The 25,178-nt window shown below is 40.0% G+C and overlaps 1 protein-coding gene across 7 annotated transcripts in view; it reads right to left on the bottom strand.

Annotated features, from left to right (window-relative positions):
• Nucleotides 1-119: 119 nt before the first annotated feature.
• The window catches only part of mub (poly(rC)-binding protein mub), an 83,017-nt gene continuing 57,958 nt past the window's right edge, over nucleotides 120-25,178 (bottom strand). For 6 of the 7 annotated variants that reach the window (XM_012360459.2, XM_067359753.1, XM_067359755.1 and 3 more), the window contains 3 exons: nucleotides 23,917-24,013; nucleotides 22,910-23,189; nucleotides 16,629-19,842 (listed from right to left, as the gene is read on the bottom strand). In XM_012360459.2, coding sequence (XP_012215882.1) covers nucleotides 19,461-19,842; nucleotides 22,910-23,189; nucleotides 23,917-24,013 — 759 coding nt within the window. In that variant the 3' untranslated portion in view covers nucleotides 16,629-19,460. Of the gene's footprint in view, nucleotides 14,969-16,628; nucleotides 19,843-22,909; nucleotides 23,190-23,916; nucleotides 24,014-25,178 lie in introns of those variants that run through there. The other variant, XM_067359754.1, reaches the window with a different exon arrangement.

The following is a 25,178-nucleotide window of genomic DNA, read 5'->3' as shown; positions in this document are numbered from 1 at the left end:
GAATCTTTACCCTCTACTTTTCATATCATTGAGTGGGAGCTAATAAGAGCATCAGACGAGTAAGGACGGGCAATATTTTTTCAAGAAGGGATTTAACACAATAAAAAGTACACGAGAGCGACCATTTCTAGAATATATTGCTATATACACACTTTAATAACCAAAAACAAACATTACAGTAATAATATTGTTATTAATGTAATATTATATGTAATAATATAGAATCGTTTATCAATCGTAGTGAAAACACTAAAAACCTTGCTTTCTTCTCTTATTGGAAAGAACAATGCGTTCGGTTTGCCTCCTTTTATCATTAATAATATTAATTCATAATAGTGCCCGATCGACCGCACTCGCGCTCTGCTTTGTCGGTCTTTGAAAGAAAACGGGATACCTTCCACTCTCCCGTCTCGCGCCGATTCGAGAGCGCGGTCGACTCGCGAGCCGATCGATCGTTTATCTTAGAATAATAAATATGACAGTGCAATATCTAAAAAATCTGTCTTTTTATGCAACTTACACATTCAAATACAAGTATACTCGGAAAATGTACAATGTTTTATTGCCCTTACGAACATCAAGGAAAATTGCGACTGCCAAATTGTCTTATGAGTATATCTTAGAATAAGATAATAATTTCCTTAGTTTCCGATTTCTTTCTCGATGTTAGTGCGCGAGGAAGGAACAACTTTCCACGAAAACTGCGAATTTTCGATGAATTCTGCGATCACGCGAAACTATTGCATTTTTTATTTATCTTTTGGTGCGCCGTTTTAGGATACAACAGCAAAAGTAAAAATTGCATTGCTTCTGAAACATGGAACATATAATAATTTGGCAATTGCGAATTCTCCTCAAATCTCTATACGAGCGGTAGTACACTCGCGATCCCTCTCTCACTCTCACTTTCTTTCGTTCATTCTTTCACTCTTTCATCCCCTCTCTCTCTCTCTCTCTCTCTCTCTCTCTTTCTTACTTTCTCCCTCTCTTTCAAACTCTTGCTTCCTTTTGCTCGCACTCGCTCTCAATCTTTGACCGCTAAAAAAATATTTGATTCAAGATCGTGTGAGAATCAAGATAGAGCTCAATGAAATATCTGCCTTACATGAGCGTCTTTTTAGTATGCGCGTAAGAATAAGTAAATTAATTAAATAAGTAATATAAACGGAGAGTACTTTAGATGCTGCAAGAGATTCGTGTTGTCTTTCCTGAAAAGCTAGAGTTCAAAAGTGTTTACAAGATATCACATTTAGACATTTCTGTGTACTTAATTTTATTACATTTTGCTTGAATGGCAGAAATTGACCAGAACATGGAACTTGCAGAATCTCATATTCGTCTCTTAACGCTCGATTTAGATCACTCATAATGCAATAACGAGTAAATTACAAGTATGTGATGTTAATCTCCAAGTAACACGGCAGAGTTTAATGATCGAATTTCTTTGCTTTGACCATTAGTTTTTCACTGTATCATATGAGAATGCTTGATTTCTAGGGTGCTTGAAAAGGGAGCGTAGAATGAGATTCATTATTTCATCTTCGTCACGACACCTCCGTAACATAGATTTTCAGTTTCCGTGAACGATAAATCAGGTAAAAAAAAGTCAGACCGAATATGATATGTAAACGTTATAAATGTTCTCTAATCACTACTTATAAGAATAGTTAAAAATTGTATGATCTTCGTACATTTGACGTGCGTGCACTATTTTCGTGGATAAATTTAGTTTGATGGTCCCTTAGAGTCTTATTGGTTTTATTTAAAGCACTACCTCTTTATAAAATTCATAATTTACGCTCTGGGCTCTTTTTTCAAACACCGTAGATCAGACGCGAATTACATCTCCTTGAGCAAAATAAATTATTTACAAAGAAATGATGTAACGGGATGTCGATAAAATGATCTTACATAAAACTCGTGCCTCTTTATTACAAACGAGTGTAATAGCGACGGAGGATATGCGTTGAATGACGATGGATGATAAGAAGAGAAATAATGAAATCAACTATCGTAATATCCTCGAAATCAACAATGACGATGACAGTGTACTCGTCTTGACGCCTTCGATCGCACATTATTATACATTTTTTTTTTGCAAAATTTCCTACAGGCGTCGTACTCTTTAAATCTACGCCCCTCTACAAAGAATGTCACTGAGAGAAAATCGCAAATCGATTGCACTTTCGCATGTACAGATAAAATTGCGATTAAAGAAAGAGTGCATGCATATTGCATTAAGGCAAATTGCTATTCACTACCGAATTAATCGTTATCGATTCACAATGGCAACATCACTGACGGGTGAATTTATTAAAATGGATTATACTTTCATTTTTTTTTGCAGCAATAATCTTTATTTCTTGTTCTTTTTTTTTACAAAAACACTACTTGGCACAGCTAATAGTTTATATATTAAATATTTTGCATACGAGAACAATCGACATTAATAACGAGCACGATTGTCACTCTTCTACAGCAGAATGCTCTCACATCCGAACTAATTGCAGGAAATTATCGTTTATCTTAATTAATTAAGGCAACTTCAGCGTAATTAAAACTTCTTTTCTCTCAGTGCGTGTAACCGAGCGCCGAAAGTGACAACGATGCAACAGTATGGAAGTAATAATAAGCTGTAAGGTGTACAAGGTAAGCTCTACTTTACAACGATTGTGTCTGTGTATGTGTACGTGTATGTGTCGTGTGTGCATGATCGTGAGAAATCGAGAAACTTAGAAACGTAAAGCGAACCACTCACGCAGTCAACGATTTTCTTTTTTCGAAGGAATTCTCTTCTTTTTTTTTTTCGCGTTACTACTCGTGGCGCGTGATCAATCCAACAACAACAACGGGCACGTTTGCATTTATGTTCTATGGAGAGGTGTGATACAGCAGCAATACTAATCATAATAATAATTATAAGAATCATTACAAGAATCATAGATTATAGATCGTAGTAGTAAGTATTAGTGTTAGTAGAATGTGTGTGTGTGTGTTTTGTGTGTGACAACTGACAATACAAATATATCTTCTAAACCTAGGATGCATCGGAAGAAAATCGAAGGTGAGAAGATAAGGGGGGAGGGTAGTCCCGGGTTGACAGGGTGAGACCGAGGAATCCAAAATTTAATTTCCCAGAATGCTTAGGGCACACTTTAGGGGGTGAAGTCCCTCATCGACGAAGTCCCGCGGGTTAAATTAATTTGTTTTTTTTTTTTGCGTGAGTTCTTCGATTCGATTTCACGGGCGATCGGGATGAGAACTTCGAGCTCAGGGAGGGTCTTTTTTCCTGGTGTTTCAACTAAATTCTGATATGTAGATTGACGTTGGGCGAGGGTCACCTACGTGTGCTCTCTCCGAGTTTGTTCGCGTTAACCTCGAGTTTCCCTTGCGCGCATGTAACGCTAAATGTGGCTGCCGGATCCCGCGATGGTCCTATTTTTTGATTATGTTCACATTGTTCGAAGCGGCTGTCGAGGATTTCGGAAAGCGCCCATCGCGCGACGGTCGACGCCGCTCAGGACGTATTGCAACAACGTATGTCGTATTCTTAATTAAGTAACCCTTATCACGTGGTCCTTTCTAGATCATAGCCTTAATTGTAATATAGACAGAGAGAAAGTAATATATCGTTTATATACCGTTAATCATTGTTACAACTGGTCCACAGGCGGCTCTGGGTAAGAATCACTCCCGCTATCTTCCACATAATTCATGATAATTGTTCGATTTTTTCTTTTTTTTTTTTTAATAGAATACGAGACGAGATTTGGGAACAAACAGCCACATTTATCATTAGATGTACGATATGAACATGGGCTATTGATTTCCACACTACGACTAGCGTTCTACCGTTCTCGCAACATGTCGGGGTGACATCAGCTATTTGCAACGTTGAACGATATGACGCTTCGCAAACAAACGATTCAAAGATATGTAACGTCGACTACAAGATATAGTTCTCCTCTTCTCGCATATACACACACACACTCTCTTCCCACTTATCTCTCTCTCTCTCTCTCTCTCTCTCTCTCTCTCTCTCTCTCTCACACACACTTTCATTCTCACTCTCTCGATCCATGCGATCCTCAACACGCCAGCCGAGACAAATCACCTGTCAACGCCCGCCCCGTATACGTAGTGACGACGCGAATGCAGCTATATAAAGTATAAGTATATCTTATATACTTACGGTAATTGTATGTTGTATGTAAGTATGTGTGTATACGTATACATATACGTACGCGTACGTATCGCCGGCCTACAGCAGGCGTTTCGCGTCGCTCCGGTGCGATCATCACGAAAGCGTCTCTCCACTGAGTCTCCCATTCACACCGCTCTCTCTCCCTCTCTCTCGCTCTCTTCCTCTCTCACTCATTCTCTCTCATCGTTTTTTGTGTGTTTTGCGTGTGAGTGTGTCGGTTGTTTTCGTGTGTCTCGTTAAGTGTATTTACTTTTTACATAAAATATTGCGTACCAGACGATTTTACAAAACTTTACCCTGGAATAATGTACTTTACACTGTGCGAGGCGACCGATTGCGAAAAAATGTCACGGATACATTCTTTTTTTTTTTTTTTTTTTTTTCGTAGATACTTTTTCCCTTGCTGCACCACGTGCGCGCGATATCGTTTAGTCGTGACCTCGTTTGTGACGATCGATTCACATCTGATCGAGTGCAGCGTGTCCCTCGCTCGACCCTTTCTCTCAGTAATAACTTCCATTGGTCGCTGTATATTGTCGATTGAATTTTGAAAATCATTATATTAGGAATAAAACTACCATAGAATTAAAGGTCAAAAGATTTGCGATCACCGTTGAAAGAATCGAGGAAAGCACGCGGAACTCGACTGTAAGATCACATCTTGCGCACTCCATGCGCGCACACGTGTTTTCGGTGAGCGACGATAAGCATTGAAAGACGCAGTCGCAAATCGTACACGCGACATTTTATACCTCACATTATTATTTTTTTTTGTAAAAAATTTTATTCTTTTTTTTTTCTCTGTTACATCGCACTACACCTCGTTTTGTTTACCCCTTTCTTTCTTAGTTTTTCTTTCGCGTTAAAAATTTAAAATACTCGTATTATACGTAAGTATTTATGACCCTGTTTTCGTAAAGGCTTTTCAACATAAATCGATCCTGGCCGAGGAAGATAAAGGAAATAGGATCCAAGACACAGAGAGAAGAGGACAAAGAGGGATCGAGAAGACGCGACTGCGTTGGGAAGAGAGAACAAAGGGTTCGTTCGTCTGTGAACCACCCTTCCTCCGTTACGTATTTCTCCATTGACGCTTCTCGATGGTGAACGAAAAGACAACGAAAGAATAACGGTAACGTAGAATTTATACGAAGAGACTTCGACGATGGATCAAGTCGCAACAATCCGCAATAGCGTGTCGCCACATTTCCCTAGCAAAGAAAATCCGCGTAAAGCAGTCTTTCTTTTCACGTGGCCACAATAGAAACCACCATCATCGCAATTCTCACTTTCTGTGGAATATTTTTTTTTTTTTTTATATAATCAATACCAGTCGAAGACTTGTAGTTTTCTACAGTCAAATCGCGTGACGAAACGCGTATTCTACGAAAATACAATATTTCACGACGAACACTTTTCGTATTAAAGAAGGGGATATCTAATTTATTGTTCTCATCGATAATTGATATGACTTACGTTTTCATTTGAAAAAGAACACCTTCACGACAAATTGTAAGATGATGTTATAAGTCTCGGAATCAGACTTCTGCCTTGGTAACAATCTATTGCAGATTGAACAACAGATTGCTGCAAGTTTAATCTAGTAATTGTCAAAGAGAAAAAAGAGCGGGAAGAAGAAGAAGAAGAAGAAGAGGAAAACACGGTAGAAAGTAATTACGCTAACGAGAGGAGAGCGAAATTTTTGACTCCGTTTAATCTCTTCGCGAGATGACGCGAGAGTCATTCTTTTCAATGTATCGCAAGTGCAAAAACTCAAAGTTTCCTATGCAAAGTTGTAATATCGTATTTCTTTACTATAATTTCGACCTCCTGTCGCATTCAGCAAGAGCATATTTTCTAATTTACATACATTCGAGCTGCCGTGAAAACGTAATTCATTTATTACTGCCTTCCTGATATCCCGATTCGACGAGATTACTATCTTTTGCAAATTGTAACTAATATATTAACATATTAAAATTTCTAACAAAACTTTTTAATTGAGAATAAAATGGAATAGAAGAATAATGCATAAAAGTATTTTATTCAGCGACATTTGAATCTCTAAGACTGCAGCCGCTGAGATATTGCAAGATATTGACGATAAGATAAAATTGAATTATAAAAATTGTTCCAAGTTTGCGAGAATATAATTTCACTGCGATCACATTTGCGACGAAGATTCTCGCAACTCGCGCGAATCTAAGATTAATCAGCATAAAGCGTAATCATCACGTAGAAGAAAGCAAACGCGAGCTAATCTCGTCGATATTTAGAGATTTGTCAGGGAGGATTCGCCACTGGAAAACAGCGATTATAATAAATGGCGATTTGGCACACGTGTTACACTGCTCGCAATTTACATTGGCTTGGCACAAAGTTGAGCCGCTCGGCGATGGGTTTTTTTTCACAATCGATTTTTTTGGCACCTAAATCGCATCAAATGGTTTTTGGCTCCGTGATCGACAGCCTTCTTCCTTATCATGTTGACCTACCTACATGCGCTCGATTTTTAATTCGCCTCGATTAATGCGGGGAAAAAAAGCGCGATGGAAAGACCGATTAGACGACAGATCGAAGGATCGACTAGCTTTGTATACGAAGATTTTCTAATTACATAGAATATTGATTATTATTTAATAGTAATCGCATATTCTAGTCTTAAACAACAAATATTGTTTAAAAGTTCGTAGAAATTTGAAAGTTATTCATCCTTTGCTCCATTACCAGCTCGGGATGAAGCATCTTACGAATACAAAGTGTTGCATTTCAGCATCATTCATTCTAGCAATGATACTTTTGCATTTTCTATTCTATGCCAATTCTATTCTATTACTGTACTCATACAGCCGTTTACTTTCGAATTTTCCTTCGCGTTATACATTGTTAGCGACAATGCAATTTTCCAAAAATTGCAGTTTGTTTTAGGTGTTTGCAACACACTTGTCGTCCGACCGGTCCTCTAATCGCGCGACACTACGGCGTCAGGAGATCGCGAACAATCGCCCGATCGCGCCGGATTATTCCTTCGCGATTCGAGGAAGAAAGGCTTTGCCCTTTAATTCCACGCCCCGCCGGGGAAGGGCGCGAGACGATTCAATATCCTATAAAAACTAAGTTTATTTCTTAGCTGATTGCCTTGCGTTACGGTTAAGTCGGGTCCCAGCCGAAAATTGCCGCGGACGCACCGATGTTCATTCCCGCAGCTTCGCGAGACAACTTTTCGCAGATCGAAGCTCGCGACAAGCACGCGTTCCATCTTAGCAACTGACTCTCTCTCACTACTGTCGAGCCGTTCCGAAAGTCGGGGTGTGAAAGAAACGCTTTGGAAATCTTGCAGAAGTAGATACCTTGCAGCGATTTGTACTTGTATCTCGACTCGAGTTTCAGCGTTTCGCAAAAGTCTGATTTCACACCTCGATTGAGGATGGACGGCTCGCGTACCGCACGCGCGATTCGCGATCGCGACAATCCTCGGACAGGACCCACGCAATAAGGATAAGGCCCCTGCACTAACAGATTGCTCTACGCCACAACGATATGATCGCAATTAATGCTGACATTTGCTCGCACTTTTTCACACTTTTTCCTTTCTCTTCTTTAATACACCGTGTCTGCGAGGCGAGTCGTCGAGCGTTCCGAGCCCGCTCTCTGCGATCGCGTTTTGCCGTCGAACACTTCTCACTAGCTCGTGTGTGTATCTTAACATAATGAAGGGGAAGGGGCGTACGTACCCGAGACCATTCAACGATCGCGTTATTTTCTCTTTCTCTCCCGCTCACGCAATTCCGACACGCGCGAAAATAACCGCGTTCTCGTTGAAACATTGGTCAGCGTCGGTTGTGTCCAAAGTTAGGTCTAACCGTTCGTGTAAAACACAAGCTCTCTTACGTGTAACTGACTTTAGTCAACGGCACAGATAGCTTCGACTAACTAACATCTTACATTACTCCACGTTTCTGCCCAGAACACGCCCCTATCTACAATATAGAAAGCAGATATCGTTAACTGCGGTTAGTGCTAACTAATATTGGTGCAACAGATCTTGAGGGGATACAATCTAACGTGTCCTAATCTCCTCGTTGATCGTACTTAGATTAATCTCCTACTTGTTCCGTCTCTCCGATATTTTTTTTTTTCCCCTCCTCTTTATCTCCAAACACGAGTTTACACGCGATAGACGATACCTTAACGGTTACTAGAAACTACAGAGTCGATCGAGTCGAAGTGCCCATACAAGGTGCTTCGAAATATACAATTAATCGAGTTGAATGATGATACACGCCGGATAAATATAGGCTAGCTTATCGGAGAGCAAAAGAGATTATTAATTATTCGTAGCCTAGTCATATGTGTCACTGGATATGCTTCTGGAATACGTCAGCGCGACAAAAGGACATCCTCGGATAGACGGCGGATAGACTGGATGCGGTAACGAGAAAACCATCGGCTACAACAGAACTGTCTAACCGGTCCTATTCTTCGATTTTCCGTCGATCAGTTCATTTCATTACGAAACTCTGTAGAAGCTTGCTTCGAGAGACAATTGTAATAATACTCATAGATTATTCCAGCCCCTTAATTACTGCATATATCGAACAGAATTAAATCTTTTTAATAAGACAAAGTAAATCCTACAGAGCATCAAAATTTCAACATAATTGGAAATTTCGCTAAGATCTTAGACTTCCCTGCAATATCATTTCTCCTCCTCCGATTCCCAAGTGACTTTCAGTTAACCATTTCTGTGCAGTCATTTAATTATGTATAATAATGCTAAGCCAGCCAGAGACTTTGGAGAGTGAATAGGATTTTCGGTCAGAGAGTACTCTCCGATCTACATATTTCAGTCTTCTCCGTTAATTTTTCCGATTTCGGACTTCGATTTCATAGAAATCCGAAAGTTCTACAGAATTTCGTTTGTAATCCCATTCACTCATCATTGCCGTAGCTTCGTAATTATTGTAATTATTGTGATATTATAATTTTTATAATTAGCAATGATCTCACGTCCGTATTCAAAACTGCTCATCAATTTTTATACCGTATTGTATACATTTTATACGTCCCTTACGAGAATTATCACTTATTACTTATTGCTCTTGGCACATCTAAGCTTGCCTCTCTCATGCTGAACCATTAAAATCATTTTTCCTACGCTATCGAGAATTCACGACTTGCAGAAAAACGCAAACGCGCGTTCTCGAAAATTATTTTCAATTTATTTCAACGCGACAAGAGATGCCTTGAAATTTAGATCATAGCGTCTGCAAAGGTACTATAATAGACAAACCAGAATATTCAGATCTCTTTCCCCGCTTTTGTATAAACAGCACGCGTTTTGGATACGAACGTCAAAGAACCTCACGTTACGCACAGGGGCTTTTCGAACAAAAGACTTTAATCTTTTCACGAGATTCTTGTTCGGGAAAAGAATGCCGATTGTCGCTGAGCGAAGCAATATTGATAACAAACATTAGAATGTTCTCATCTTATTTATGCGGCTTATACGTTTCTTAAGAATAGATCGCGATGGTCCGCAGCGATGCAGATTCCGAAAGCATTTTTCGAAGAAATAAGAAATGCACGCGTACCTTAAAGACACATTTGAAGTCTACGGAGGATTAAACGTGGTCGCCATTTTACTGCAGCGTTTTCGCGCAAGAATAAACTCTTCCCCCTCGACGCACTTTGAAAAAGTGAAAAGTCCTTTTTACCTCTCATCCACTTCGGCATTATCTGTCCAATTCAAAGCGGCGTGCGATATTTAATTTTAACCCCTCCCAGTACCCAAGTGGCACGTATCATGCATCCGGTTTTCGGTGGTCATAAAAAAATAATAACGTCAACGCATTACACGCATTGGAGTAGAAAATATTCGAATTTCAAAAAACTTGATAGCCAAAATATAAATGTACAAAGGATTAAATTTCTTTTTTTTTTTTTTTTTTTACATTTGATTCGGTACTGAAAGGATATTCGTCAAGAGACACAGTTCGAGTGGGAAGATCGTGATTTACCTTTACGTAAATGCGCGCAGCAATCATCTCCCGTTTTTCTCTTCCAATTTCAGAATCACCCAGCGATTGAATTCCTGTCGACCATTCGGGAGGATATACGCACGCGCGCACGTACATACTTCACCTACAAAAGTGAATTCCTAAACATTGAACGAATCTCCCCTACTTGTCGCGTCTCTTCTCTCTTTGTCTCTCTCGCGCTCGTAAACGCTCATATGTACACCCATGCACTCAGAGTCTTTCTTCCTTTTCCCATCTCTTTCTCTATCGTATTTCAATAATAAGTACTCCTTCTCTCCTTTTACTCTTTCTCTCGCTCTCTCACTCTCTCGCTCTCGCTCTCTCTCTCTCTCTCTCCGCGAAGTGCCTTAAAAATTGATCCTTAACTACTTACTAATAATCGATTCTAATCACAGCAATTATTTATTGTTGATATACACAATCATACAGCGTCTCTCACTAATTGTTATTTTCATCTTTTTTTGTGTCGACTTTTTTTTAGCAGAGACTACTTCTCGCTCGAACGATGCCGTTGCTCGTGTCGCGTTTTGCCTTTTTCCCTTATATAATTATTACTGTACGCCGTCATCGTCTATCTATCGGTGGAGAATGGGGGAGCACGGGCATTAGTAAGGGTGAAGAGGGAGGAGATGTTGTGAGAGGTGTGCCTTGTTGCCACGATGAGAAAAGAGAGAAATACTTTTGTGTTTTTCATTTCTTCGAAATATATAACAGAGGATTCTTTCTCCACAATGACATGTATATAAAAATAATTATAAATAACAGGATTAAAAGTTTCTCAAATTCAATTTTTAAATAACTCACCGGACTCTCGCGATACCAATTTTATGCCTTAAAGCTCATATATATCGATCCAAAAATAAGCGTATCGAATCCATACAGAATTTCTTTTCTTCCTGCGGTCTCTTCTCTCGCAAGACACATACAGACTGTGTCGCAAAACGTGGTAATGTCTTCTGAAAATTTAATTGGTGTTTTAATTACAGATACTTTTTAGCCCTTCTAATATTCGTAATTAAAAAAAGTTATATTTTATTTTATTTTAAATAATTTTTACATCAATAGAAATTTCTAATGTTCGCTTAGATAGGTCTAAAAGTTGCGATATAAATGATTGTCTCCAATTAAATTTCTCCTAAAAAAGTATCTACTCTAAACACAAGTCCCACTTTTAACAACACAACTGTATTTTGAGCGAAATTGGCTCGTGTTTTGCACGGAGGAGTCATTCGCAACTCATTCATTCAGAGAAAAAATGGTGAAAGCGTATATTGCGATCGAAATGAGAAAATATATCGATGTAATAAATAACGTGAAATCGCAGATGCCGATATGAGATATTAAAATCACTTTCAACTAAAAATTCATCGTATAAATAACGAGATATCCCCGAACTAATAAATATGTACAACGTGAAAAATCATATTTACAACACGTATCGAAAAGAGCGAGCACCGCGAAATACTTTCGATAAAAATAAAAAAAAGAAAGAAAGACAATAACACGAAAACAACTCCACGGCAAATATAAATTAGAATTGATACAACAATCAACGTTTCTTTTCCCTTTTTTCGAAGGGTTTAATTTACATATTAAAATTAAAAGCGATTTTACGCGAATCGGGAAAGATGTATAAAAGTGATACATACGCGCGAAGACATCGATTATTAATTGAGCTGACACCGGAAGCACAGACTAACATTTTCTAACGAATATTTTTTTTTTCACTTTTAAATTTATGTTTGGCACATAATGGAAGTTATCGGTACAGGATATATCGCAAGGTGTAAATCGTCCGCGCCACTACCAATTACATTGGCATTATCTTGCTTCACAACAGAATTCGAAAACTAGTTACACAGCTATCATACATTCCAGCAATTTTCTTAGCCCTATTTTAAATAATTCATAAATTTAATTTAACAAATCGAACCGAAACGCAATCCCGAAACACAATCATGTACAAGACTAGTACATAAATAAATGCTTAATAAGATAAAACAATCTCAAAAAAAAAAAAAAAAAAGTTGCACAATGCCGCGCGCGCGCATTTTTCTTCCGGATGAAGTAATAATTTTATTAAATATCAACGTTATATAACACGACTATAAATTACACGCGAATGAAAAGACGATAACGATAGTAAAACAAAATTCGTACATATAAAAGAAGAACACATTACGTCTACTAAAGCTGATAAAGAAACATTTGCCGTTGTCGGGGCGGTCCTTACGATTCGCAAATCAAACCGCAAGTGTTGGGAGGGTAAAGTTCGACGGAGAGGAGGATAAAATCGTAATAGGAAGCTGAAGTAGATGATGAAGAAAGGAAAGGACGCCTCTTGATCGAGTCTGGGCTTGAGCTCGCACCTTTTCATCGCTATTTATCTCTTCTAATTGTCTTTATCGTATAATAAATATATATATTATGTGTATATATATATAATATATATCATTATTTATATATATTCCACGTAATAATTTCATTTGTTCCTTCAACAGAAGTGCGCGACCAGCACCGTTTTCGACGGCTCGCTCGTTCGATGCTCACACCGGTGATCACGATAGCGTCGAGGACGACCAGAGACACCCCGTCGAGAACGATGCTGGAAGCGCACTAAGAACGCGCACCCCGTTCGTCCCGCTTCGCGTTTCCGAGAGTCCGGGAAACGCCAAGCGAACGATGGGCGCAAGGCGTCCGCAGTCGTTTTTTTTTTCTTCTTTTTCTTAAAAAGAAAAGTTTTTTTTACCGACAATTTTGGAATCCAAGATTCGCATGCAAAAGCTACGCAACTACGTAATTACTGCGCGCGATTAATTGTTACTTTCCCACGACGCTCCGCGCGCGCGACAGTAATCGCGATAACGTCACTCGTGATCTTGGTTATTTCTGGCCGTTGACCGCGAGATTGTTCCCAATCTCGTGGCCTCGAAATTGGCCGCGGATGCGCTGACGGGACACGAGAGACCGCGTAATAGAGGTCGGCGATATGGAACACGAGGGATCACGGGATCGAATTCGGTGTGTAAGACGCGCGACAGATCACACTCGTGTAAACTCACACTCGTGTAAACTCACACTCGATCAACATGGTCAAGAGAGATATGTAGAGCAGAAAAAGACCGCGTAATCGAGATCGAGATATTCGGCATGTCCCATCTGCATTAATGAATGTGCCGATAGAACATGCCTACGTAATCACATAATCGAAATCGATATAGTTAATATGAAATACAATTTTAGATCCTCCGAGTGTCCCAATCGCGAGAAAACAGGACACGGATCTCGAAATAACCGATCGAAGAGTTTAGAGCAAGAAAAAAAGAGCACAAAGTATCGTCGTCTTGAAAAATTAGAAGATAAAATATATATAATAAAAGATAGAAAATATATAGCTGAATTATTGATGTTTGTGGAAAGATACAAGTCATATCAGCGATACCCAACGTCAAACAACTTCGATCTTTTTCTTTTCATAAAGACGTCTAGAGATATCAAAATTTTTATAAATAATGGAAGCATTCAAAGTCGATATGTAGGTTTCCATACCATAAACATTACAAGGACTGAAAAGGAGAAATATAATATCAATAAAAACTCACTACAAATAATGGAAGCATTGTTACATGCATTGTGTCTCGCGTATTGGATGCGCTATAAACGGAACTGTTCTGCGTCTCCTCATGTGCATCGTGCGTGAAACAAAATGCATATAATTTACGTTTTCTCGGTGCCACTTTACACGAAGCTGCAATTTTATCCGCGAGGGCAATACATAGTTCTTGCTTGAAACTCTTCGACTATCAATTAGACGAATACAACGGTCTCGTGATATCAGCCGCACTTCCGTTGCACAATGTCGTTTCCCTCACCGGACGAAGTAACTAAGCTCGCGAACCGATCGCGAAACCGTCCACGCGACGGCGTATCCGCAATAGAAAAAACGCTAACAACCGGCCTAATATTATTTAGCGCATCATCGTTCGTAGTAATAATTAATAATAATAATTCTCTCGTATTTCTCTCCCGTCTCGCGTCATCTTTTTTTTTCGTTTAAATATAAAAATGAAAACTAACATATCTTTGGCTTGTTCCCTTTACCAATCGGCGGCAGCTTGCGGCTGCGGCGTGCATCATTATTTTTTTTTCTTTTGTTTAAATAACTTTTTGTACAGTTTTGTACACTCGAGTGTGTCTGTGTACGCGCGTGCGTATCTTCTTCATCTCTCCATGTACGTAACTCCCGTTAAGGGGTGTATTTCATGTATACGTATGTTTATATACGTGTGTGTGTGTGTATGTGTGCACGTGTTGTACGTATATCAGTATGTTAGTATGTGTATCAATTTTAACGTACAAGTCTTACTTTAAAGCGCGCACAAGTAGACTCCTTTCCGAGTACCTGCGAGTGTGCTACGTGAATACGTATTGTGTCTCTCTTTCTCTCTCTCGCTCTCTTTCTCTCTTCCTTTCTCACTGTCGTGTGTCTTGTTTCTTTTTTTTTTTGCAAGTGTATCGATTTGCAAGCTGGTTGAACACAGTGTGTGGCCCAGCCCCAGATGCCACTGACAGCTTCGCGCACTCCGCGATGCCCCGCGTCCTTTCGACGACGATAACGACCACGATGGCTCTCCACGTTTAGTGGATGGGTGATTTCACAATGTGGTCAGGTGGGATGAAGTGATACGCGGGCATAGCTACCCCCGACGTCTCCATCGATATCCTGAAACACAATCGGTCGGTCCGTTAGAAGGAGCAATATCCATTGCGTTTGATCGTGTCTGCCGACAAGTACGAGGGAAGAGTGCGCGTGACTTCCTAATCGAAAATCACATTTAACGTACGCTCATTTCGTTTATTCATTTTTCTTTTTTAACGCTTTACACTTTCCTCGTACCTGTAGAAAGACTTCGACAAAATCCCGAAACATTCCGACATCGGAGGAAAAGACTTAGCAAGGCGTATTCCATCTTTTCGTCCGAGTAAAGATGTTGCAACATGCGACGCGGAGGTAAAATATAACACGAATCTAGAGATTCTCCTGAAACCGTATGTAAGTCGACAAAGCTCGCGTTTTAATTGCATGCCCGGTCTACAAACTTTGTACGAACCATCAGCAGTGCGAGATTATAGAGACATTCGACCTGTGTTTAAACCTGCAAAATAAAGCTATTATTGCGTTCGCTAGGAGCAGAATGCAACGTTATAACTTGCGACTTTGAAGATGGTTTATAAAAATTTTGTCGCGCGCGAGATACATACTTTTTCTCGAAAACAGCGAGGATCTCTCGTGAGATCGAAAGGATTCGGATGGTTGGTCGTACATTTGGTATATTAAAAAAAAAAGACAAAAATAGACTGCGCAGCGATTGAATTTAAAAGAAAAAAAAAAGTAAAAATTAAAAAACGAAGTGTAAATGAAAATTTCGCAGCCAACGGTCGAAACAGGATAAGTCGATTTAACAGGACTACGAAGGAACGGATGGTGCTTACCAAAAACGGGCAGGAGCCTGGGTCAAGTTGGTTGGATGGATACATCTTCTCTCTTTCTCTCTCTCTCTCTCCCTTTCTTTACATCTCTTTCTGTGTAAGAGTTTCTCTCCGATCTTGGTTATATACGCTTACACTTACGTGTACATGGCGAGACATACATATGTATCGCCTTCAATGGCTCGTATTCTCAACGTACATTGAGCGTTAAAAGTAGTCGTCCGACTTGATCCCAAATTGTCGTGATTGATATAAATGTCGCATGAAAATACGAATGAGTACCGGCGCTGAATGTACCGGAATACGGCCAATTATATACATTTATACGACGCGTCGCTATCAGCGACGCCTGTACAGGTATACAATATCCTCGCGTTAATAAGAGACAAGTTTTATGAAAAATTTATTTGATCACGTAACTATTATCAATGGCAAAAGATTAAAGAAGCAAGTGGATAAAGCCATGTTCGCATTCTTATAATAAATTGAGATATCTTCATATGCATGTTCCTATAATAATTGAAAAACACATTAAAATTATATGTAGCGTTAGAATGTCACGAACTGAACGGAATATCTCTTTCATTCAGCTATTTTTTTCAATCATAACAGTTCAGCAAAAAATCAAAAGACTGATATAAAAATATCACATCTGAAAAAAGGTAGTAATAAAACGCTCAGGTGCCATAAAGGTGGTCGCGCAATATATTGGAGATTTCACTTTCAATTAAAAAGGAATATATAATTGCTAAAAAAAAAAAAAAAAAAAAAAAAAAGAAAAAGATTTTTCATCATTCGTTACGAAAGTGCTTATAAATATTAAATGCTATCATAAAAATATCCCATGTGACTTTCCAATTAATTGCGAGACCTCACTCGCAGGAACGCCGAAGTTCTTTTTATTTGGTATTGTATTTCTCTTACTTGTATTAAACACGCCTAGCTTTATTTAACAAGATGATACAGGGTAGCTAAAGTCTGTTAAGCATATAAGCTCTGCAACATTGTTATAGAGACCAATGTACAGTTCAAGATTATCTGATCTATAAGATTCTATGCACGATGCAAGACCATCAGGTGTAGCAATGGCAAATTAATCAATCAGAGATTCTGAATAAAGAAATTTTCTATTTTCTCTTGCTGCCACAAGAAACATCTCTTCAATCATTATAGAATAAATTAAAAAATGAATTGCTGAATTATATCAGCTGTATAAGATTTTGTAATGCGTTTAAACGCATTCTGTATTCGTAACAATTTCTCGATTTATTATAACGACGCATTATATGGGTCATTGTTATACCCATTGCTTCACTTGATATACCTACATAAAAGGGACCTGCGTATACTTTAATGCATTATCGATTCTTCGCAATTTTCTCTTTTTTTATCCTCTTCACTGTGATCGCTTAGCGTCTTGGCCGTGAGTTTACTATTATTGTCTCGAAAAAGAAATGGAACGAGACCGTACAATCTAAAATGAAAAACGCAATGAAGATATCTCGCGATCAGGGCGATCAGGTTGATCCGATCGGTATAGATTTCTCTGTAAATAGAACCGGACAGCTATTATTTAACTGTTACGATTCCGATCGGAAACTCGAGTTTCCGATCGCGATTCCGTCCGTGTCTTTCAACTATTTATAAATCTCGTCGAAATCGGAATTCACTTTTTGCAGTATATGAAAGAGATATATACTTGATGCGAGACACGACCGTGTCTCTTGATACAGTAAAAAACAATGAAATACATTTCATATTTTTTACAATATTGGAACAATTTAATGAAAGTTCAAGCTTTCTAACATGAAATTCTTTTTAAATCACTTTTCATCAATTATTGAAAATATAAATGTAACTTTGAAGTTTCCGCTTTGACGTCAATATTCGTTCATTTCGGAATTTATCCGAATGTCTGTAATAGGACTGACAGAAGAACGGAATTGTTGAGATCGGAAACATTTTCGAACAGATACATAATAGCTGTCCTGATCTTCTTCTGATTACTGCGAGTTCTCCAATAAACCATGGCCACGCTCGTGATAGGTCAATACTTGATCGACAATCCGATCGTATGTCCTACGTTCGTGTGTCTGATCGGTCACTACTTGCAAATACTCGCTACAAACTAAGATTGAGCACACAAACACTTATATCTGGAGGATTCCGTTATCAATCATTTATCATGATCTCGAACTATATTTTGTCTTTCTGTCGCAATTGCTTAGATCTAATCTCGATCGTATGTTCTTCCGCGACTAGATGATCTCGGTTCCACGTTTCTGATCGCTCACAGAACAGTAGACTAAGAAGAAAAAACGATCGTATTTTACCGTAGAATTAGAAATCTGATTGTGTCTTCTGCACGTGTTTTATTAGTTTGATTTCACAAAAAACATAATTTGCGCGAGCTCATACAGAACCCTGCGTGTCTCGCGCATAGATGCATAAGGATTACGTGTAACTACCTTTACAACGATCACTATGTGTGTGTATAGCTTGATTGATTATTTCGTATAGCGATGATCGATTATATAATGCTTCACAAAGTTCACCCCGCTCGTCGTGCTCTAATAAACTACCCGATCGCTCGGCTGTAGATTGTTTTTCATAAGAAAGAAGATCGTAAGTCATTTTAAAGCACATTATATGATTACGACGTAGTATATTCTCAACACGACTTATTATAAAGAATGATAAACACATGATTCAAGATAATTTCTTTCACGCATCTCCCTTCCTTTTTTTTTATGCTTCATCACGCATACTCATTCACTCGCGCGCGAAATTTCTTTTTATTAATAGAGTTTCTATCGATTCTATTACGAGAAAAAAATCACATCAGAATAGCTACACTAATAAAAGTTCTTGTTCGAACAGTAATCAATCATAATCCATATAATATTATAATAATTACAATAATTATAATATAATGATATATTTATATATACTTTTATAAAAAAAAGGCTGTCTTGCGACGGTGCATGAGCGATCGCGTCCTCCGAGCCTATCAAAAATCGCTTATACAAAATAGTACGCAAATTATCAAAGAAAACTGAATGTCGTAAGGGATGTCAGCTGAATTTATCGTTAACATAATTTTCCACCGCTTTATTACTCGCACAATCAGTCTTTACACGATAGCATCGATCATCCCGATCTCGGAGGGCGTGTCACGATAGTGTATGTGTGGGTTCTAAGACTTAGCATTGGATCATACGGATTGACAGGTATTAATAAAGCAAAAGATTCTAAAGCTAAAGATTCTAAACGGACTCTCCGTTCTGGCTCTTTTCTTCCTTCCGCTATCAGGAAAAAAAAAAACAAAAAAAAATCAAATAAAAATTCTACAAAATATTTTCACAGTGATTCTTAGAAGAAAGTAAGTGAATATGGATAGAGTACCTCCGTAATTATTTTACCAAAATTCCAAAAATAAATCTCGCAAAAATCAGTGGTAAATCAGTTAAAATTAATTTTTAGAAAACTTACTTTGGCCGTATATCAACTTACCCAGTTAGACAATTATATTCGCATTTTCCATCTCAACAATCAACTAATAACAAAAACGACGAGTCGATCCTTCGCCAAGTCTTGATCCGTACTCGCTACCCTGGCGTCCGTACGCAACTTTGCTTCAGTGTTACACAAGTGTTCGCTACAGATGTACGTGTGTGATGTGTAGTGTATTCCCTGTAACATCGTGCTGCCGCTCGTCCGTTCGCTCAGTACGGATTATACTTGGTACGCTCGGATTTGAACTTGCCACTTTCGGTCGGGCCCGGTGCGCCGGGGCTACGTAGCCTCGGCGTGAAAGTCTTGTGTGATCGGTGCACGCCAGTGGTCTGGACCGGTAGCGCGGATGCAGCCGCGCCAGCAGCACTACCTAGCAATTCCGTGAGTCCGCCGAGGGCAGTGAGGCTAGATAGGGCGTTGAGGGCGCCTGGCTTGCTTAGCAGCTGAGCCAAGGGGATGGCACTGGCCAAGGGAGAGGCAGTGGTAGTGGTGGTAGAGGGGGAAGCACTGGCCCCGGATGCCCCGGGAGTGGTACCGCTGCCAGGGGTTTGGGTATTTTGGGCCTCTAAGTTAGCTTTCTGCAATTCGACACTGGGGAAAAGACACAAAATGTAAAAAGGTGAGGGCGGGAACGTTCCTCGTAAAACAGTGTCAAAGAGATTAAAAAAAAAATAAATAAATAAATAAAACATAAAAGATGATAAAAAGTAAAGAGAAAAATAAAAAAGTAGTAGTAGTAGGAGCAGTATAGTAGTAGTAGTAGTAGTATAGTAGTAGTAGTAATAGTAGCAGTAGTAGTAATAATAACAGTAGCTGTCGCGGAGAGTTAACAAGACGATGTAAAGAGACCATAAGAAAAGAAGATAAATTAAATCACAAGTTGTAGGCTTAAGAGAGTTACGCCAGAAGTGCTCTGTGGAGCGTGATTATCACGTACACCGGCTACGTGGTTCGTGGGGAGAGTCTTAATCGCGTCAGGCCGCATTTAGACCCTACCGAAATGTCCCGCATTCATATCGGACAGGTTGACTGGCCGACGTGCGCGCATCGGGCATCGCCGGACAGTCAGATATGTCCGTAATAGCGAGATGCCGGACACGGTGCTCGGTCGAAATGCGTTCTATCGCGAAAGACGCGCAGCAAGGATGCACCATGAAGATAAAGCACGCGTTCGCTAGTCCACTTTTTAAAATTGCATTAATCTCCTGCCGGAAAACAAATGTCACATCCACCAGCTAACAGTAGATTTGCGAACGATTGCGATTGTTTCTAGGTGTGTAAACGGGCTCGCGGTTCGTTGTACAGACGGGAACACCATTGGAGAACGCCGGCCATCTCGCGAATATGCATTACGAGTCTCTTGTAACTTGCGTTTGCCACCAGAATAATCGGTCTCCATGATGCGCCGATAGAACGAACCGCAGCCTCGTGGCTTATAGAAGAGGCAGAAATCAAAGTAGATCAGGCGCAACGATATGCACTCTGCCACAGGCCGTATTAACTGTGTGCTCTGAGCGCATCACCCGCTGCTATTGATACGGCGGGATCGCGAGATGTGACATGAGTATAATCGCGACTGTGGACGGTCGATAATTGCCTCGTACATCACAGGCCGTCTGAATGGGGGAGGCTAGGATTAGAGAGATGGCAGAGTGCAGACCTTGGGCCGACGGGAGTGCTGGGATTACACGGCATGTAATAAACACGATGACAAAGTTAACGGGCGAAGTACAGAAGTATCGAAGTATGAATGAATATGATGAACATATACGGTCGCTATTTTATATGCAGTAGTAAAATGTGAGTGGCAATCTGGAATAAAATATAATGGATTATAATTATAACGTGAGGGTGTATGGAAGTGTCGATCCGCGTGTTCGAATTGTACTTGGCTGATGTTGGTGAGGTCTTACACACATGTGCCACACGAAATCGTGCCGACTTTTCACTTATCATCGTTCTCGAATCACGTCGACGACTACGTTAGTACCGTTCACCATTTCTAATGTCGCTATGATGGAAGTAGATTAGTCCCACAGCGTAATTGAAATAAAAAATAAAGTAACAGATCTTGAACACCGACCAATGAAACATTAAGCGATTGGCAACAACAGCGATGAAGCGTATAACTAAAATGTAAAGATGCTACCGTAAAGATTCCTGGCAAGGACGAGGGAAACCTTTCACATTTATCGCACAAATAAAATCGTATCGTTTATGCGATGCATCTTATATATACACTTAAGTATATGCCATAAAAATATTCGCGGCGTCGAAGACAGATGGTTGATTTTTTTTGCGAACCAAGTTAAACGGCGAAACAGAATTACAAGCGTAAATGTTAAGCTAATCGTCCATTACCGGGAGCCTGTCGGGCTAGAAAGAAACCGGGTCATTTTAAAAAACCGAATCGAGAAGAGGAACAGTGATACGTTTGTTTCAGGGACTGTTTCGGGGATTGATTGTCACTAACGCGGAGTGAAAGTCCTCGAGTACATCTTTTTTCTTTTTTTTTTTCTTTTTTAATTATGTCTTTCAGTCGGTTTATTTGCTTAAAAGGACAGCCAGCGACAATGGGAACAGATGTTGAGCGGAGTTGTGTCTGCAGGATACTCGGGGTACTGGACCTGGAAGGCAGGACCTGGAAATAAAGGATTAAGAAATCCTCTTCCGTCTCGTGGCCGACGACGGTGTCTTCCAGTGTCTGCATACACGAACGCTGGCGTCTCGAGCATGGCCGTCGATGCGACGTTTTCTCCTCGCGTCTTTACCTTACGACTACGTACGACCTGTTACGCTGTAAACTGAGGTGGCGTTATATCATGATATTTACTCTCTCGTACGAAAATTTTCACGTGGTCACCATTACGTGATCATGGCGATAAATTACGTGCGCGTTCTCCAGTAATATCTTTTTCATAAGAATAACGCCACCTCTTTATAATACCTCTCGGCGACGCGCGGTAGAAACGACTTTTCCTGCCATGCGTATTGTTAAATAGAACTCTTTTTAAATAGAACAATTTTCTTCAATGTTAAATTAACATGTTACTCGTTTGTGAAAAGAAATAATATAATTCCATCTTCTTTTACAATCTGCATTATTTATAAGAGTTTAATGGAAAAACACAAGTGGACAAAAGTCGTCTATACGCGGGTTGTCGTGAGTAAAGATGGCAACGATAATGATGGAAAATGTCGCGAGGGGTGCCGATTCGACTATCCCTTACACAGTCTCACCATTAAGACAAAGTCAAGTGAGGCAGCAGGTTGTGCGAGGAACGAGTAACACAAACAGGCGAATCGGCGGGTTTTCGATTGGACGGGTCAACAAGAAGTCAATCTCTACGTCCGCGCACTATCCGGTGAGCGGTGTCAGCAGAGATGCGGGGAAAGAAAAGAAATATATATATATATAATATATATGTATACATAAAAAAAAAAAAAATAAATAACAGAGATCAAGGGGAATGCATCGCGATCCACTGCAAAACGTAGCCGGGACGAGTTTGACTGCTTCAAATTAGGGAAATAAGATTTGTGACACTGAAAGCCGAACCTTGGACGAACCTCTCGGAATGGCTTCCTGTCAATCCGAAGGTTGACCTTCGGTCTGACCGGGCCTGAGGAAATAGCGCACAGGCCACGTGGTACTCACCTCATATTGATGAGATATTGTGCCAACCCCACGGCTTCCGGATTCCCGGTTATGGTGATCGTGCGGTCCGTTGCTCCGCCCTCCCTCTCCTCGCAGTTGCTGATTCTGATCATGGCGCCGGAGATCTGACGGATCTCGGCGATCTTGGTACCGCCCTTTCCGATGATGCAACCGATCAACTCGTTTGGCACGGTCATCTCGTGCGTCTGATTGTTCGCCGCTGGTTGCTGCCTGTTCGTGTTGCTTGTACGCAGCTGGCTCCCGGCCAATGCAGCCAATGCTATGCGACCATTAATTGCGCAAATATTAGAAAAGTTTCTCTCCGAAAATCTCAAGCGCGGATAAAATGTGAAAATGGGCGATTAAAAGGGCGACCGAAAGAAGAAACACAAGTTAAATTACTCGCACTAAAACTATTCTCGCAAATTAGTAACGTTAGTTCAAGTTCAACAGAATGGATTTAGCCGGTTCTATCCCCTTTCCTATTCCCGTTCTGTTTCTGGAACTCCAATAAATTTTAGCTAATGTTTGCGAAGACGATCCATAAATTATAAGTTTTCATAATATACATTAGTACATTTTAGTGCTGTGATAATTCTTAGTCGGTAAGGTTCCTTTATACAAGAAGACTTTGTTGCAAACATGAGGCATCAATTTACCTTTCAAGTTAAGTTTTCAAGTATATATGTTCTAATAAATATTATCTCTACTTCATTCGATTGCCCTTTCAATTAATTTAAATTAAAATTAATTAATTATAAGAAATATACCGGTGGAAAAGTAAAGGGGAGAATAAATGAATTCATGTACATTCGCCCTCTTATGAATTATAGGCTTGTATCAGTCGTGTGATTCATATATAGCACAACGGAGGAAAGTAAAACGAATGGGTTTGCTACACAAGCTTCCTTGCGAGAGTACAACAGTACTCGGTACAACAGTACAACGGTACAACACTAGACGGGTGCTTGCCGACCTATGATTTCTCGACAACATATTTCGCTTACCTGCCGGATTAAGACCACCTGTGTTCGCTGGTGTGGCAAGGCCTCCGAGGCCTAAGGCTGCCAGTCCTGCCAAAGGATTACTGCCCAGCTTGCCCATCTGCAACAACGACGAAGAGATCCATCGTTCAAACATTAAGAGCCGCGGGCAACGAATAGTCACTCTGGGGTGTGCTTAAAAGAGAAGAGGGTTTACGACGACACCGAAAAGTGTATCTATTGTCTGAACCTGTCTCCGCGTTCTCGCGCGAGGATCTTCGATTGCGAGCAAGAACCTTTGGCTCAGGGGGGGGGGGGGGGGCAGGCTCACTGAGAGAGATCGTTCGGTTCTACGTGGAAAGGGGGGAAAGGACGTCTTCTTCCGCGCGCAGTTGACGATTCATCGACCATCTCGTCCCATCATATTGGCGCGCGCGCGAAACTCTCAGTGCCGTCGTCTCGCATCCTTCGCGACGAACGTAATCGATGGGGTCGTCCCGACTTCCTGGGACCGGTCCGACGGCTTATTCGTAACGGGCTCCACGAGGACCATTTGAGCGTACACTTTTTAACTACGTCGACCCAGAGCAAAAATTTGAGCGCGGCTAAATAGACAAAGTTTTAACGACGATTGTTTCTACTTCTCATGTTACAAGAAAAATGTTACATTGTTAAAGTTCCGTCTTGCCATCTTCTTACCAATCACAAGTTTTGCCATCATTAATCCATGAGAAATTATACTAATAACCAAAATAAATTATAGCTGTATCAAATTACAAAACAAGAAGATATTGCTTGAATTTCAAGTATTTTGAATTTTAATATGGATGTATTCAGTTTATTTCGGAAATATTACTTTATTTTAAATCTTCGTACGATTACATTCTACGAGAATCTCACACGTTTATTGAAAAAGTGTAAAAATTTACATGTGTTTGAAATCGAATTAATTTACGAATTGCGAGATATTGTAAAAAATAATTCTGGGAAGACGAGCGCAACGCGACGCCAAAATGGTCGTCAATAAAATGGACTGTAATGCGCCGTGCCGCGTTACTTCGAAAATCGTGGCAGAAATTACTCGGGAACAGCTTGATGAAGAGGGAACGCTCAGAAATTACAGAAAGAGAGAGCGAACGAGGCGGAGAGAAGGACTTGTATCCTTGTTATCTCTCATTATTGTGATACTGTTACGAGTGAAGTAATCGCGATAATTCTCTTCGTTTCTACCGTTTCCACGTTACACAAGTACTTACACGATATATTTAGTACCACTTTGCATCGAA

Source organism: Linepithema humile, chromosome 7, assembly GCF_040581485.1.
Source record: "Linepithema humile isolate Giens D197 chromosome 7, Lhum_UNIL_v1.0, whole genome shotgun sequence".
In the NCBI taxonomy this organism is placed as follows: Eukaryota; Metazoa; Arthropoda; class Insecta; order Hymenoptera; family Formicidae; genus Linepithema; species Linepithema humile.
This window is presented reverse-complemented; position numbering and strand designations above follow the sequence as displayed.